General features: G+C 43.1%; 1 protein-coding gene across 2 annotated transcripts in view; it reads right to left on the bottom strand.

The window, feature by feature from the left end:
- enpep (glutamyl aminopeptidase) overlaps positions 1 to 16,364 on the bottom strand; it is a 29,566-nt gene extending 13,202 nt beyond the window's left edge. For both annotated transcript variants that reach the window (XM_004084237.4, XM_020699649.2), the window contains exons 1-10: positions 15,520 to 16,364; positions 13,424 to 13,565; positions 10,682 to 10,816; positions 10,483 to 10,603; positions 8,431 to 8,585; positions 3,623 to 3,736; positions 3,419 to 3,553; positions 2,515 to 2,580; positions 2,371 to 2,436; positions 1,181 to 1,341 (exon numbers count right to left, since the gene is read on the bottom strand). In XM_004084237.4, the coding sequence (XP_004084285.1) occupies positions 1,181 to 1,341; positions 2,371 to 2,436; positions 2,515 to 2,580; positions 3,419 to 3,553; positions 3,623 to 3,736; positions 8,431 to 8,585; positions 10,483 to 10,603; positions 10,682 to 10,816; positions 13,424 to 13,565; positions 15,520 to 16,166 (1,742 nt within the window). In that variant the 5' untranslated portion in view covers positions 16,167 to 16,364. The remainder of the gene's footprint in view (positions 1 to 1,180; positions 1,342 to 2,370; positions 2,437 to 2,514; positions 2,581 to 3,418; positions 3,554 to 3,622; positions 3,737 to 8,430; positions 8,586 to 10,482; positions 10,604 to 10,681; positions 10,817 to 13,423; positions 13,566 to 15,519) is intronic.
- Between the last annotated feature and the right edge of the window lie 897 nt (positions 16,365 to 17,261).

Genomic DNA, 17,261 nt, shown 5'->3' with positions numbered 1-17,261 from the left:
AGAGTGTCATCAGCATAGGAATGGTAAAAGAAAAAAACCATGTGAGCAAATGATGGAACTCAGAGAAGTGAAAAGAAGGAGGTCAAAGGCAGGACTCTGTGGGACACCAGTGGAGGGAAAGTGAGAGGTGAATCCACACCCATCTGCCAGCTTGTCTTTAAAGGTTCTCATTGATAAAAATTGATTCATACCATAGTCCGGGTGAATACTTGATTCTGATTGGCTGCTGGGTGAGGATTAAAAGTGATAATGAACTGTGATAATGTACACCTAAAAAAGAAGTTCCAGTCCCATAACCCAAATGTTCTTTATCACTGCGCTGGCTTCTTTAAAACAAGACAAAAACAAGCGGTAAGAGGTGAACTTTCCTTCTGAACTGATGCTTTATTTAACCCATCGTCAGCACAGATATCGCTTCCTGCAGTTGAGGTCGGTGCCGGCTCGCACCACTTATAGAATAGTTCGCTTTTTGTGAAACAGTTATCTAAACCGAAAAAAATTACAGGAATAAACAACCAAAAAAACTGATTGAATAATTATTTATTTTGTAAGTGACCGTGGTATAAGCAGGATAAGGCCCACTGAAGTGTGCATTATCAGAAATAAATGCACACAGTGCATTTATTTATTCATGAACCGTCCTTTGCTTAGCGTTGGACGGGTCAGGTTTCCACAGTGTGCGTTAATTTCAAATAATGCACACTTCAAAGGGCATTTTCCCTTTCGTAAGCAGGCCCAGATCTTTCTGATGTCCAAAAGAAAGAATCTGGTGATTTACAGGGTGGAAAAGATTGGTTAAGAGTCGCTGGGTTGGCTCCAGTAACCCTGTGACTCCAAAAAGGTTTCCAGGAGGTTCAAAGAAATGGATGGATGAAATCAGGGAAAAATATCATGATGGTCGTAAAAACTCTGATCTTTTCCTGTTAGAGCACATACCGTCACTCCAGTTAGATGTTTATTTGTCTAATGTTTAACCCAAACAACCTCAGTGAGATCTGATCAAGAAACTTTTGTAGCTTCACTTTTGTCGTGTCATGCTAACTTGACAGGCCTCCTTTATGGAGAAAACAACCTGACTCCGCAAAGATTAAGACCTTTGGAGCGACCTCTTTTGCTTTACACAACATCAGTGCTGTCACTGCTCCCTCGTCCACTCTAAAGGCTCTGAAACATTACATACCCAAAAGGTGAAGGTGGCTGGCTGGCATCAGCGTTGGGGTCCAGAAGGAAACGCCTTTGGCTTAGTTTGGAGTTTGTGTCCGAGACAGAAAGATGAAGCACAGGATAACCCATCTGTTTTGTCCATGTGTCCATGACGTCTGCGATTGGCAGCCCGCTAACCTGAACGAGGATAAGCAAACACATCAGAGCTACGTCTAACATCAATGCGGTCAACAGGCATAAAAACCTATCCAAGGCGCCGTTCTCTCATTCAATATTCATTTGTGATTGATTCATACATGCTGGCAACCTTCCATAGTTCTACTCAGGTCATGTAGGCTGCACACTCAGCCAGGAAGCCCAGATCTGCTTCTTTATGGTCACCTTTGGCTCAGGGAGAATAGTGAGGCATTCCCAGGCCTCCTGAACATACATGAACTGGGAAAGCAGAATGTACAGGACATGGACCCATGTGGTTGGTTATGATAAGCAGGAGAAGCAACAAATCATTTCCGATGATTCGCGATGATATACTGCCAAGTTGGAGCCAGGCATTGTCAGTAAGCAGTGATTGGTCTTGGATGATGTTCTAAATCATCATTTCTATGGCAACCACTTTTGCCAATAAGGAGTGAGCTTGTTGGAAGTCCACATCCCTACTACTTGAAAGCTGGCTATCTGTCAATCAAACGCTTCGATCTTTTGTGGTGAGACCGCGTGCTTTTATTGAGGCATCTGATTGGCCAGTTTATAACTTAAATAACTTCCAAGGCAGGAAAAAATATCAAAAACAAATTAAAAAAAGGTATCAAAGCTAGAATGGTTATTCAGATTGATAGAATGACTGAGTAACAGTTGTTTATGTCTCTTTAGAAGTCTATGGGATTTTGGCTTTTTGGAACCAGCAGGTACTTCCTGTCTAGAACACACCAGGGGGGAGGGGTCACTCAGTCCAGTTCTCAAATACAGTCAATGGTACTGACACACAACACATGCACACTCACACACACACACACTTTACAGGGAGAGTGGAGCCTTCTCTTCATTGTTTGTGTTCCCTGCCACATCTCAGGTGGGTCATGTTATCATTAGAGCACTGATGATCCCAAACTGAAGCTCAGATCTGTCAGCTTCTTCTTCCAGGTCACTTCCAGAGCACCATTTATATCCCTAACTGTCGTACATTATAGTGATGGAGGTCATGCATACTTCAGCAAGAGAGGCCCAGAAATCTGCGGTTTTTGCGTTCTTGAAGTAGAAGTCTTTCAGGTATTTCTGCAAAGATAAGAGACAAAACACTCAACTGTCATCCTGAGTTTATTCTCTGTCATGAAGCTGGAGTCTGAGGCTCACCCGACAGCCGTCCCTGAACGCATCTCTGCCCATCCAGTCCTCCAGCATCCTGAGAACCGAAGCTCCCTGGAAGAACAGAGTCCTCGTCACTTTTGCTGCTGAACACAGTCAACAGTTTTCAAAAGTTTCTTCATGCTTTCATCTGTTTCAACCTTCTGGGAACCAAAAAGTTCAGCTCGTTTGGGAGATTCCTACTTGCACTTAATCTTTTGTTGCTCATAAGGATATTACATTGTTTTAATTTCATTGGTAAAGAGGATCTATAGATTTTGAAAAAAAGCCCTATTGTTTGAAAGTGAAGAACATCTAAAAGTTTCCGGTAAAATTGTCATCCAGAGCGGACACTGAGAGCCGACCCTTCTCCACCAACATCAGTGTGTGACCTCACCATTGCACTTTTGGAAGAATGGTCAAAAACATCTATAAACACACTCCTTAACCTTGTGTGTGTTTGCCACAGAAGAGTTGAAGCTGTAATAGCTGCAAAAGGTGGACCAACATCATATTGAACTCTATGTTCAATATGTAGTTCATTTTTGAGTTAAGGCAGGTGAGCCAATACTTTTGGTAATATAGTGCATTCTGCTATTGGAGCAATCATTAACGCAGTTCTTAAGCAAACATTTTAATTGTTTAATTTTTTTCCAACAGTTTAGACTTTCCTTTGTTAAATTAACATCTATTTTACATTTGTGAATTTAAAGTTAACATCAGATTTTTGCATTAATCGTCTATCTTCACTCCGCTTATGCAGTAACTTCAAAGTTTCATCAAATGTGTTGCTAGCGTGCTCTCAGTATTCAAACATAGATTTCATAAAGAAATTTATTTCTTTGAGTCTGGTTTGTTCTTAAAGAACTTGCCGGGCTGGTGTTGGGGGGGGGGGGGGGGTGCAGCTTGTTACCTTGCTGTATGAGATGGCGTCAAACACAGATGTGATTTCTGCTGGGGTGGACACATCCACAATGATGGGGTGAGAGGAGAGGAGGGCGTCGTTCACCATGACAGGAAGCACGTCGCTGATGATCATGATGTCTCTCTGAGGAAGAACACAGAGGCTTCAGCAGAACCGGGGCACCAGTGGTTTGACGCAACAGTCTGGACTCACCATGCCCCAGGACGGCTCCGCTTTTTCCACACCAATGTACTCGAAGAAACTGGCAAAGCCCTCATTCAGCCAGAGGTCGTCCCACCAGTCCATGGTGACGATGTTCCCAAACCACTGAGAAAACCAGACATTTGAGGAGAATGAAATGCCTGTTCAGAAGAGAAGACAGGCATCTCCAAGATAAGATGAACATCTCTGCTCCCTCAAGTGTGGCTTCACTAACAGCAAAAAATGCAATGATTGAAGACCTGTCTAGAGGACCTTTGTTGTGGGAATAACTGGGACAGCCTCCAGTGATGCCATCACCCTCCATGAAGTAGCATGTATAGATGATAAATAGGTAGGTGAACGCTGAAAGGCTTTCCATCTCAGTGGTTTTGCCCCTCTCCCAGGCTATGAGGTGGTGCAAGACTGGCATGGAACTACTTCTTACTCAGCATCGGCCTTTTTACTACAGTAGAGAGCATAAGTATTTGATTCCTTGATGATTTTGTAGGTTTGCCTACATAAAAAGAAATTGAAAGCCTGCCATCCTGGTAGGTTCATTTGAACAGTGAGAGATAAGAAAAGAAATTCAATAGCTTTCAGTGCATGTAAGGGATAATATGGTAGACCTGCACAAGACCGGACTGGACTACAAAACCATGAACCAGAAGCTGGAGGTTAAGGAGACAGCTGTTGGTGGAATTGTGCCACAATTCAAGAACATGACCATCAATTCACCCATAGGTCTATAAACCAGATCGGACCTGGTGGGGTTTCCATGATCACGAGAACAGTCAGAATTCGACCTCAAACAACACGGCAGGAGTTAGTTGATGATATCAAAGCAGCTGGAACCACAGTAAACTAGAATGCCATTGGTAATATTTTACACCACAACGGTTTAACATCTTGCAGAACTCGCAAAGCCCCCCTGCTTTAGAAAGCATGTGTGCAGGCCCGCCTGACCAATGAACACCTTTATGATTTAGAGAGTGATTTAGAAAAAAATGCTGTGGTCAGATTAGACCAACATGGAGCTCTTTGGCATCAACTCAACCCGTTGTGTTTGGAGGAAGAGAAATGCTGCCTATGACCCCAAGAACACCATCCTCACTGTCAAGCATGGAGGTAGAAACATTGTGCTTTGGGGTTGAATTTTTTTTAGAGGGATACTTCACACTGTGGATGGGAGGACGATGGAGCCAGCACCATAAAATCCTGAGATAAAACCTCCTTCCCTCCACCAGGAGGCTTAAAATGAGTCATGGATGGGTCTTTTTGAGAGGATAATCACCCAAAACATACAGCCAAAGCACCCAAGAAGAAGAAGCACATCAAGGTCATGGAGTGGCCTAATTCCCTGGACCTCAATCCTGTAGAAAAACAATGTAGAGAGCTAAAGCTCAGAGTTGTGAAGGGTCAGCCACTAAATCTAAATGATTTACTCGTCATTCACAAGGAAGAGTGGACCAAAATTCCCCCTGATATGTGTAGAAACCTGCACATCAACTACAAGAAATGTCTGACGTCTGTGCTGCTAATAAGGGTTTGGCCACAAAATAGGACCTTTAAACATTTAGTTCCCTCAATGACATGCAAATAACTTTATATAAATTCTTTAAAGTTGATTTATTAATTTTCTTTTTGATTTTCTATCGCTCCCGTCTCAATTTCTTTAATTCCATTTTGAATTTTATTTGTATAGCCCAATATTTACAACAATAGTCATCTCAATGGGCTTCATACCGGTGATTCAATAATAAACATGAAGTTGTAGAATTCAATAGGTAATGGCTAAACTAAACTAAGAAGACCAAACTAAACTGGGCATCCCTGCCCTTAGACCCTCCTACTCAGTATGGAAAAACTCCCAAAAAAAATAATTCCAGGAAAAAAAAGAAGAAACCTCAGGAGGGATCCTCTTCCAGGACTCTGGAACCAGAAATCTTAGATTATGTTTATGTTTAATAGTCCAGCAGATGGGCTTCATCCAGATGAGTGGAGGTACGGCTGGTTACACGAGACGAGCCAGAGGCAGGATCCACAACCAAGTCTAGGACCAGAGACCAGCCAGCAGGAGCATAAGTGAGCAAATCTACAAATTAGCAGTGAATCAAAAACGTTTTCCTCCTTGTGTGTGGGGAAGTGGAGGTGGGGGCGCAAAACAGCAAATGTCTGCAACGTTCTCTTAGAACCAGAACCAGAATAGGAGAACATGTGTCACCCTTGACGGTGAGTGACGTCATCCCCTCACCTGTTTGGGTTCATGTCAGGCTTCATGTGTAGAAGCTTCACATGAAGTAAAATCCGCCCATAAATCCTGAAACTATGGAGAGTCTATCAAACTTTATGGAGGGCAAAGCTCCAACACGTGAGCTTCAGAAACTATGCAACAGTAAAGCTGTCCTCATAAAGTTCTTCAACATTTATAGATCTGGACTCTGCTCAGGTTTGAGCAGAGAATTCTTTATTGTTTGCTGCAGCTGTGGAAGATCTCTGGGCATTACACATTTACAGAGTCAATAACCCTTGTGCTGTCCTAGGCACTTTAACATCCGGTCATCTGAACCTTTTTGCTTCAATGATTTGTGATCTTCACTGGTGTCCATGGATTACATGAAATCCTCTCCACTTTTATCCACCTTTGTCATGGTAGGGAGAACACGTCAATGGTCATCTTGACCCAATAGGATAGCACAAGGGTTAAGGCTAAGACGGGAAAAAAGCATTCAGGAAAAAAGAAGTGCGGTCCTCCTGTTTTCATCCTGTTTGGATCCCTGCTGAGACAGAGGAATCCAATAGCCATGTATCTTTTAAATCAGGTTCAACACCTGCAGGAATATGTATATCAGTTGATGTAATTGAATGTTTTAAGAAAGCAGTGAGATTAATCTTCTAAAAAAATCACAGGAATCTGCTGCTGTAAACAGCTGGATCCCTTCATCTCCTCATCTTATCTGAAGATCACTGGACACCGTTATCTCCTCACAGATAACCTGCCCTTCTTGATAAAAATATCTGTTTTATTGCCAACGCAGATAGGAGACTCCCTGTGAAACCAAATCTGCTGCTGATGGCATTTGCTTAGTGGAACTTTGAAGGACACCAGACCTTAACAATGCAAAAACACCAGAATCAGTAAAATTCTAAAATTTGTTCAGTAAAATGACAGTAGGCTAAAGGAGACTAATAGACTAATAGAATAGACAAATATGAGAGATTTGTTTCTGTGTCCCAGTCAAAAGCACAAAGCAGAGAAAGCCCTTTGGAAAAGCATTACAGTTTTCCAGCCTGAATTTTTTAAGACTTTGGGTCGTTTTAGCCCGAAACTCCAAGAGACATGTTTAAACTTTGCATGAAAGCCTTTTATTTAACTGTTTCATTGATGATAAAGCCCCCCTTCCACCTGGCTGGGTTTGTGTTCAAACATGGCGCTCTTAGGAGAGAACCAAAGACTCAAATGCACCAAACTTCCTGAAAAAAAAAATCACAGAGTTTTTAAAGCTGCACATTTGGTGTCGCTATTTTCTAAAATGATTTCTGGTCAGGACAAAGCAGGAACAAGAAAAGCGGCGAGTCCTGTTCATCGTCCACATCAGAGTTCAGGTGAACCTTAACACCCATCACACCAAGAAGACCATCAGAGGAAAGCAGCTCTTGATCAGACCAGATGATCCATTACTGTTCCCAGGAGGAAATCAAACAAAGGAATGCGACAGACTGGCGACCTGTGTACCCCATCTTCACCCAACAGTAGCTGGGATAGGCCCCAGCAGCCAATGACTTCTAAAGGGATCCAGCAGATTCAGAATGGATGGATGTCCACTTCACAAGGGACATCTATCATAAGGGGAGGCTGAGGAACCGTGCTGAACAGAATCATCTGCTGCATCCTCATTGATCATTTCCTTTCTGTAAAGATCTGATCTGGTTCCTGATTCCTGATTTATGTCTATGGATTCACATCATCGTAATTATTACAATTGTTCAGTTTTTAAACAAACCACACATGGACCTTTGACAGATACTCTGGGGCAGAAGATGTTCAATCTCCCCTTGTCATGGGGCTCCTGGGCTAGGGAGACTTTAGGCCGGGGGGGGGGGGGGGGGGGATAGTTGTTTGAATTATTTGGCGGTCAGTCTGTAAACTGTGCCCAAACTGCCTTCCTACCTCACAGGACAATTAATTTGAGTGATTGGGGGGGCTGTGGTGTTGGTGTGTGTGTGTGGGGGGGGGGGACTGAGCACTCCCCCTCTTTTTAAATTCCATTATCCACCCCAGAAGAACACAAATACTAACCCCTACTTACCACAGGTGTTTGCTCACATTTGCACAAATAGTATGCGTGATGGAATTTGAGTGTGTGTGTGTGCAGACAAGCCCCGCCCCTTTTGACTAACATGTACATCTGACAGTAAAAAGTGATAAACTTCCAGCAACTTGTTGCTTTGTGATTCTACCCCTTTCTACTTCTTCATCATCCTCAAACTCCCTTTCTTTTGTACCCTAAAATATAGGGAAAATGGAAACAGCGTGTACTTGTATAGGACTTTACTGCCTTCCTCGAAGCGCTTTACAGTCACAGACCCATTCATCCATGCACACACACAGTCACACACTGCTGCTGAACACTGGCACCAACCAATAACCACCAGAGGTGGGGTTCAGCTTTTTGCCCAAGGACACTTTGTCAAATGGGGAGGAACCAAACCTGCAATCTTCCGAATAGAGGTCAACCGCACAAACTCTGGACCACAGCGTCACTTTCTCTATTCTGTTTATGTGTCCGCTGTGCAAACAGGCTGGAGCCTGTCAGACTTACCTGGTGGACCAATTCATGGGCAATGACGCTGGCCACTCGCTGCTTGTTGGAGGATGAGGACTCTCTGTCGTCATACAGCAGGTTGGTCTCCCTGTAGGTGACCAGACCCCAGTTCTCCATGGCACCAGTCCCAAAGTCCGGAATGGCAATCTGATCTGGATCAGAGAGCACAGCGAAGGTCTGAAGGACTGTTGCTCGCATGTTTTCGCACATGAAAATTCAAAATCCGCTAAGATGACAGTAAAGAAACAATCAACGTCGCGTTAATAAGGAGAAAAGCTTCCAAAGCCTTGTGGGGGGTTTTATTGTCTCACATTTATAACAAACAATATATTTTAAAATCACTGGGTCAAGGCGAGAAATTGGGACCCAGCTCAAACTCCTCATGGAAGTCAGGAGGGCAGAGACTCCATAAAACAGATTGAAATGAAAGCTTTTGACACCCACGTTGCTAATATTTTCTAATCACATTTCTTAGGCGCCTGGCGTCTCTTTATCTCTAAAAGTCAACAGTGGCCCTGATTTTCAGCAAAGAAATCTGACCTGCAGACAACTTGACCTCAACTTTCAGCTGGAGAAGGACACGGACCTTAAACAATGTCTGCAGATATCACAGCGTAGGGAACTCTGTTAAATCCAAAAGGACGGCTGTCAATCAGCAAAAGAAGGAATACCAACCTTGGACAATTGACAGAATATGGACCTTTATTTTTTTACAGCATTACCTCATAATTATGATGATAAAATTGCTCAATCAGTTATTGAACATGGTTAAAGTGATTGATCTCTAATTATATCACTTCACTTGCCCCAAAACGTGATTCATGATTTTCTGATGAAAATAATCTGCACATATTTTGGACTTTTGATACTTAATCTGCATGAACTATGATGATTTCGGATAATCCGGTTACAAATGAGCGAGCAACAGGGGACCACCACTCTTGCAAGCTCGCTATGCTCATGCCGTTTTAAAATGTAATTCAAGATGGTGGCCTTTTCCTGAGGTCAAAGGTCAACAAAACTCCATTTAGTGGTTGTAGAGTTAATCTGGTGGCATGTGTGTAAAAGTTTGTGAAGATTGCTTGAGCAAAAGTTTCTTTTCCCACTTCCCACTTTTCCCATTTCTCACTATGCCACAAAATGAACACCAAGCCCTGAATCCTGTGGCCATCCCATAATAATTTACTTGATCATGTTACTTGATTTAGATTTATTTAATTTTAAACCCATAAGAGATTTTGTCCCCATTTATTTTCTTCCATTCATTTTTTGACGGTTTCTCCTGCTGTGTTGTCATCTTTTTGGGGGGGTGGGGGGTGTCATTCACTTTTCCTTAAATTCATTTTCACCGGGAACAAGATGGGTGCCAATTTTGGTGAGTTATCGAGTTTGTGGGAGGGACAACATTTTTGCTCAAAGACTCAGCGAGAAAGCAGAATTGTGAACGCAGTCTGGTCCTTTCAAGCTGCATTCGGGCGTCAAGCGCAGTTCCATGAACGCGTATTCAGCCGGGGGTGTTCACACCAGACACGCAGGGAGCGGCAGGGAGAGGGATTTTTTTTCTGTGTTTTTTACTGTTTAATAGCGCTCGTCTGCTACCTACATTGGGAAATTCAGGTCTACGCGCGTTTGCAGGGACTTTTCATTGAAAGTGGCTGCTTGAACGCGAGTCAACACAGTCGCTTGAATGCAGCTACTGTCCAGGCGTCCTACGGGTCACAAATATTAGTGATTGAAGTCAAATTGCCAGGTCCTAAAGTTGCTTATTTGACTGAATGCTCTCCGACCTCAGGTCAAAGGTCACACTTTTGTCATCCAAGTTGAAACCTGCCTGGAAGTTATCCTACTGTTGAGAAGTTGCAGGATTCAATTCAATTCACTTCATTCAATCAAATTCAGTAGATAGCCAATGTTTCCGGATCCTCTTGACATGTTTGACTGATTTATTTTATTGGATCTCCTTTAGAAAACTGCTGTCAGAAACAACCTGGCGATGTGTTTACATGCAGGAGGCCCTGTAGATCCTACGATGTTGTTATCTGACCATACCCAGTTTGGAGATGGAGTAGAACATGTCGAAGTACTCCTCAAAGTAGTCAAAGATGACCTTGGTGGTGTTTGCGGCGAACTCTGCGGTTCCTAACTGGCTCGGCTGCGCATAGATCCTCAGCTGCAAAGAAAAGGTTCACATGTAAGATGTGGGACTCTGAGCAGAACGTTTTTGAATGAAGGGATGATGAAAACGCACAGGAATTCCTCTCTTGGAGATTTTTTCCACAAATTCAAACTGGTGCACAGCGAAGCAGACCAAGTAGGTGCTCATGGGGACGGACTTCTGAAAAGAAGTCTTCAGTTTGTTGCCGGGCAGAACTTCTGGCTGACCCTGAGGAGGCAGAGCAGAGAAAGATGAGTTCATGTTCTCGTCACTCAGACTCAGGAAATGTAAGCGATGCAGCCTCTGCTGCAGATCTGCACTAACACGCAAAGGAAACCTGTCTGACCATCTGTGCTCATTACTTACAAAATCATGCTAACGACAAGTCTCATCAAGATCTGTAGAGTTCTGATCCTAATCGTTCTCCCAAATTCTATGTGAAACCACCAAAATCCAGATTGAACCACACACACAGGTTCAATAGTACGAACATAAAGTCTTGTGTTTACTCTTTTGACAGATCAAACCCAGATTTTCCCCCAAAAGATTTAAATTGGTCATGAGGTCTTAAATAATTTAAGTCCACAGATTCATCAAGCATTCATAAATTGATTTTTCTCTTCTGTACTTAAAGGTTTCATAAAGAAGAGAAAGCTTTAGACTGATTTGATTCTTTAAAAGCTAGAATTTGCTGCTGGAGCCAAATAAGTGGCGGTTTCATTTGGTTTTGTTAGTTTATCAGACATTAAAAGGACCATGTTTTAAAGTAGATCCTTACCGGTTATCATTCACTTTTCAGGTGCATTTAAAGATAGAAACTCAAATTTCCCCAAAAGTGGCTAATTGTGTGTAATTAGGGCGGGGTTAGGGTTAACCTCTTGAGACCTGATGTCTACATACCAGAAAACCATATTCTGGGTTTTCTTACCACTGTATTTAATTCTGATTACCTGTGACTATGAAATAACAAAAGCCTGAAGTCTCAAGAGGTTAAATTACATGCGGGCATTGCAGCAATGCACATCTTAGCCTCAGGCATTATGTGTGACCAAAATGCATTTTCATCAGTTTTTATGCGGAGTGAATAACATCTGCCAAGTTTAAATGCAGCAGCAGAGTCAGACTGATCATGAGAAACCTGAGACCTTGAGAAGATGTTAGTGATGTTGATGACTGAAGTGAAGCTTCAAAAGAGCCCCGCATTCACTAAAAACGTCTGATGAAAATCTTGAAGCTATTAGCAGGCTGCACGGTGGCGCAGTGGTTAGTGATCTTGCCTCATAGCGAGAAGGCCCTAGATCACATGTGTAACCTCAAGGCCCGGAGGCCAAATGTGGACCTCCATGTCATCTTTGTGGCCCCCGAGAGCATAACAGTTTTTCATTTCTTAAAATAAAAAATAAAAATTGGTGTGTATTTATACATATCTTGGTGGAATTTGACTTGAAGTATCGGATTGGGCAACTATACATTAGGACTTAAATACTGTCCATATAACCTAACCTGTCAGAATCTAATGTAAAAGGATTTATGCTAGAGGAACAAGCAAACATATGTTTCTATGCAACTGTAATTGTCACTTTAAAAAGTTATAATAAATTAATAAATTAATTGTTTAACATTAAGAAGTAGTTACGTTTATTTTTCATTACATGTAGTTGAATGTATAAGTCATATCCAGCCCTTTGAGGACAGACACTATGCTGATGTGGCCCTCTGTGAAAATGAGTTTGACACCCCTGCCCTAGATTGTGGGTTTTTTCCAGGCACTCCGGTTCCCTCCCCCAGTCCAAAAACATCCAAAAACACGCTGCATAGCAGGGGTGCCCACACTTCGTTGGCATGTGAGCTACTTTTGAGACGACAATGTCTTAAAGATCTACCTGTATATATATATATAGTATTTTGACACTAAAATACTGTTTAATACACATAGTATTATGAACTATTAGTACATAAAATTGTTTATGTACTGATAATTCAAAAACTACCCAGTAAGAGTACACAAATGTATTTTAGGATTTACTTTAGTATAAACAGATGGGGCGTTTTATTACAAAATCAGAAAGCAGTGAATATTGTATTTCATGCTCTGCTGTAAACAGAGCAGTGGGGGCACCATGGCATTTCTAAAGCGCTACTGGCTCCGTGGGCGGCGCTCCAGAACCGCGTGCTACAGGAAAACACTGCTGCTTTAGTGAGCTTGGATCCATCGGGCCGGAACCGCGGAGGCACGCAGGGCGATCCGGGCCTCAATAAACACTCCAGTGGGCCGGGGTGGTCTTTGGTGTGCCGCGGGGCAAGTAGCGACTTTCTGATGACAGACAGAATTTGCGCTCAGTGTACTAAAACACGCATGTGCAGTGACGTATGTTTATGTTCGATTGGCCGTTCCAAATGTCAATCAAGTCCCACTTCTCGGTGAGGATTTTGATTTGCTGACTGATTTTTTAGTAGTATATATATATATATTTTTGTGGTTATTTATCTTTGCTGGCCTGCGATCTACCCTCATGTCCTTGAAGATCCAACGGTCGATTGCGAGCGACCTAATGAGCACCCCTGCTGCATAGGTTATTTAGTGAGTCTAAATTGCCCCATAGTGTGAACGTGAGTGAGTGTGCTCCTGCAACAGGCTGGTGACCTGCTCAGGATGTACCCCACCTTCACGCAACGGTAGCTAGGATAGGCTCCAGCAACCCTGTGACCCCAAAGGGGTTTTAGCGGGTTCAGAAAACGAATGAACAGATGGATACAAATTTTAGCGTGATACTTTTATGACTGCTCTGCGAACATCCCCACACCACAGACGCAGAAAAGACGGCGGCACTTCACCTCCTGAGGCATGTTGGACAGAGCTCTGTAGTCTTTGTGGTGAGTGATGGAGATGTTGTAGGTGGCTTTCTTGTTGGGTTCATCAAAGCAGGGGAAAGACTTTCGAGCATCTGTTGGTTCATGATCCGTTGCAGCGATCTTCCTGGTGATCAGACAAACTGCCACTGTTTAAAAAGATCACCTTTAAAGTCATGTGAACCACAGAGGATAAGACACATGTTTGCTGTACACATTGTTTCTGTCATGAAAATTAAAATAAATTGTTTTAAAACACACAGACTTTGTTTCAGACCGTGGCCATCAACTGTGCTGTACTTTCTCTGTGGAACAGTTTTCTCAGAAATGCTGAAAAACCACAAAGAAAAGTTGGACAAAGGTTTTTGTGATTTATAGGACAGAAGCATTTTTGGCTACATCTCACTTATCGGCAGAGGAATAGATCAACCATCTGGAGCCATGTTGAGGCTAAACATTAGCATCTCAAAAACAGGAAGAGTTCAATCTGTCTTCAGTTGCGACTTTTATTGAAAACAACCCTGTATGGACGAATGTCTCCTCTGAGAAATGCAGAACTCCAAAGCAACAATAAAATGTGTCCTACATCAACACGTGAAATTAAGTTCTGCATATCTACTTAGCAATGTTTACGGAACAAATGATTGCGCTTAACTTGGGATAGACTCTAACTCCATGACCTCACAGACCAACCAAGTGGGCCACCATATTTGGGAGGTCACCACAGAAAAACCATTGCAGCCATGGGAATGGCTTTGGTTTCCTGTTTTCCAGGAGGAAGCTGGCCAAAGGATGAGATGTAGATGAAGTCGCCGTCATGGATTCTAGAAACTTCTGGAGCAGTAAATCCAGTACAGTCCCTGACGTCAGTCTACCCCTGCATGTTGGAGCAGTTGTTCGGCTGGGTGATGTAAAGATCTCGTGCGGTAGTTTCCTTAATGCATGCACATTTTTAAGCTTGAGAGTTTGTGGGGTTGCCATGACATTTTTGTATAATGGGTGGATCAATCAATTTATCATGACAAAATCTGCGTCACGCCTGAGGCTTGTGAAAATGTGGGGGATGGTTGATGACTTTTAGAAAGTGTTTTTCGGAAAAAGCATCATCCTTGTTTTTAACTTTTAGTACCTCGGATCTAAAACCTTTAAGTAGGAAGAGACTAATGCCAACAACACAAGTAAATTGTTGAAAAAGAGGCAAAGAAGTAGAGGAGAATCCCAACAAGTTACAATTGTGTGTCAGCATTAGCCACTAAAAGAAAATGTTTCAGTTTCTAATCAAGATATCAACCCCCCCACCCCAATCTGTCAGTCAGGAATCAGGAAAGGATCAAAAACAATCTTTAGATTGCTGCTCTGTCAGTCTCTGTTGTGTGGAAATAGCAGGAAGTCTGTAAAACAGCTGGAAGCGGAAATCTCAACTGAAACATTAGACTGGAGTGCTGAGGCATGTTCTGGATAAACTGGATGAGGAACTCCAGCTCACCCTCAGCAAAAGGTTGTACACTTGAAATTTATTTTTTTACGTATACTTGAGTATAACTACAGCAACTATAGATCTTGAACCAAGTTTAGGAAGTATACAAACTGAATATTTCAGACTAAACCGGAACATTTTAGGTTTACAATATATAGACATATATACTATACTAAAGGTGCATACTGCCTCACTTTTAGTACAGTCTAAGTATACTTGCAGTACACTTAGACTACTTTTTGCAACCACAGGGCTGCGTTGAAAACTGTCAACCGCAATCTGTTGGTGTCTTAATTTAGACCATCTTCAAAACACAGTCCAGACAGTTTCCTTCATGGACGGTTCTGGGTTAAACTGGAGCATAAAAACGTTCATATTTGTTTAAGTCTTACATTTTTGTGTAACTTCCTGACACAACCTCAGTTATAAAGGGAAAAATGAAGTAAATTAACATAAAATTTGATCTGAACTTTCGATGTGGATCTTCAATTGTTCTGAAGTCCCTCCCCTCATAGACCATTTGCTGTTTCTATGTTTTGAAGGAGCCCAACCCCCCCATGAGGCAGGGATTTGTGGACGTGTGTCAGAAAATCTCAGGTCTTACTTGGTGACCCCCTCCTCGGTGTAGATCACCCTGTAGAACCCCACCACAGAGCCGTTGAGCCAGCCCTGGAAGTCCAGACTGAGCAGGTACGGCTGTCCCGGCGTGGTGGGGGCCAGCTCCTCCGCTGCCTCCACCACCACATATTGTTCAGGTTTGTACTCGAAGCAGCTCTTCACAGCCACCTCCTGCTGCCCCCCCTCAATGGTCAGCCTCTTCAGAGTGGGCATGGAGCTGACAAACGTCTCCCTGATGTGCAGCCACAGGTGTCGGGTGGGGCTGCTCACCTCCACCTGGATGTGCACAGTTCCTGTGTAGGTGTCCTTGTCCAGGTCTGGCTCCAGGTGCAGGTCATAGTGGACCGGCTTTATGTAGTCCGGCAAGCGGAAGTTCTTCCAGTCCCCACTGGAGTCAGATGAAGGCAGACACGGCCCCCGCCCAGATGGAGGGGGCTCAATGGTTGCTGTTGTTGGAGCTGGTTTGGTTGTGGTTGGGGCTAGTGTGGAGCAGGGGGGGCTCCTGAGGCCTAGGCCTAACCCCAGTCCCAAAACCAAAGAACAAGCTACCACAGTCCCGCAGATGATGGCCACGTGCTTCCCTTGAAGGCAGTGACGCTGCTCCTGCTTCTCGTAGACCATCGATTCAACCATGGTGCCTTCTATTCAGGAAAGCTCCCCAGAACAGAGCGGGGGCTTGTGGGCTAAAGAGCTTGGACGCTGACCTGGAGTCAGCTCTGCAGGATTTGGTCTGGCGGTGAGCCTGAGCTTGCCTGCGAGGCAGGAGGGTGGAGAGAAGAAAAAGGAGGAAGAGGAGGAGGAAGAGGAGGAGGAGAGGTGAGCAGAGGAAACCTGCCAAACAGAGAAGACGGCTCAGATTTATTCTGTCCCTGGTGCTGACACGCCTCCTGAGGTTAAACATCAACAATCTACCCACAAGTCAACAGCTAAAGTTCAAACCCACACAGTGTAAAAACACGTGACGACATGCATGTGTGTGTGTCAGTATGTGTGCTTGTGTAGGAGTGTGTATTTAGGAAAAGAAAGAGAAACGTTTTTATCCAGCTTCTAATTTTTGGAGTGAGTTTCAGCTTTCACAATTTTGAAGGAGTTTGTGTCTGTAGTTGTGCACGAGTGTGTGCACGTTTGTGCATGAGATATCATTTGGAGCCAAACCTGGAGGTCCGTCTGAAAAAAAAAGGTCTCCAAACAAACACTTTCAGGAAAAACATGAGTGTTTCTTTTTAGTTTCTTCCTCTCTGCTCTGCATTTTCCTCGCTGAAAAGTCAAAATCTTTTCCTGCCATTAACCAAAGGTCTCAGAAGACAGATTTGGGATATAAAGAAAAAGAGTATTTTTGTCTTATAATAACCACACGAACACGTGCTGTAACCAGATAAAATAACTGCTGTAGGAAATGCTTTTCAGATGATTTAGATCCAGTTATTTCCAGCCAACAGAAACACTAGAAGTAGTTCCATTGCATTGGTGAAACGTTAAAGGTTCAAATCCCATGATATACAGGACGCTATGTCACAGCCTGACAGTCTGGGAGCAAAATGGAAACATAAAACTCTGAAGGAGCTCTGCAGTTTGTCAGAAATCCACTGTTCTTTTCTGTTGTGTTCTTGGCTCAGAGGTTCAACCTCTTCCTGAAAAAAGTCCTCATCCACTCACTTTCATGTTCTAAATTACGTTCCCTCTCCTCAATTTTAGGAAAGTCTTTTTACTTTAGTGGACTTGTGATGA

Source organism: Oryzias latipes, chromosome 22 (genome assembly GCF_053564925.1).
Source record: "Oryzias latipes strain Hd-rR chromosome 22, Olatipes_Hd-rR_3.1".
NCBI classification, from domain to species: Eukaryota; Metazoa; Chordata; class Actinopteri; order Beloniformes; family Adrianichthyidae; genus Oryzias; species Oryzias latipes.
The sequence above is the reverse complement of the archived record's forward strand: the minus strand, read 5'-3'. Positions and strand labels throughout refer to the sequence as shown.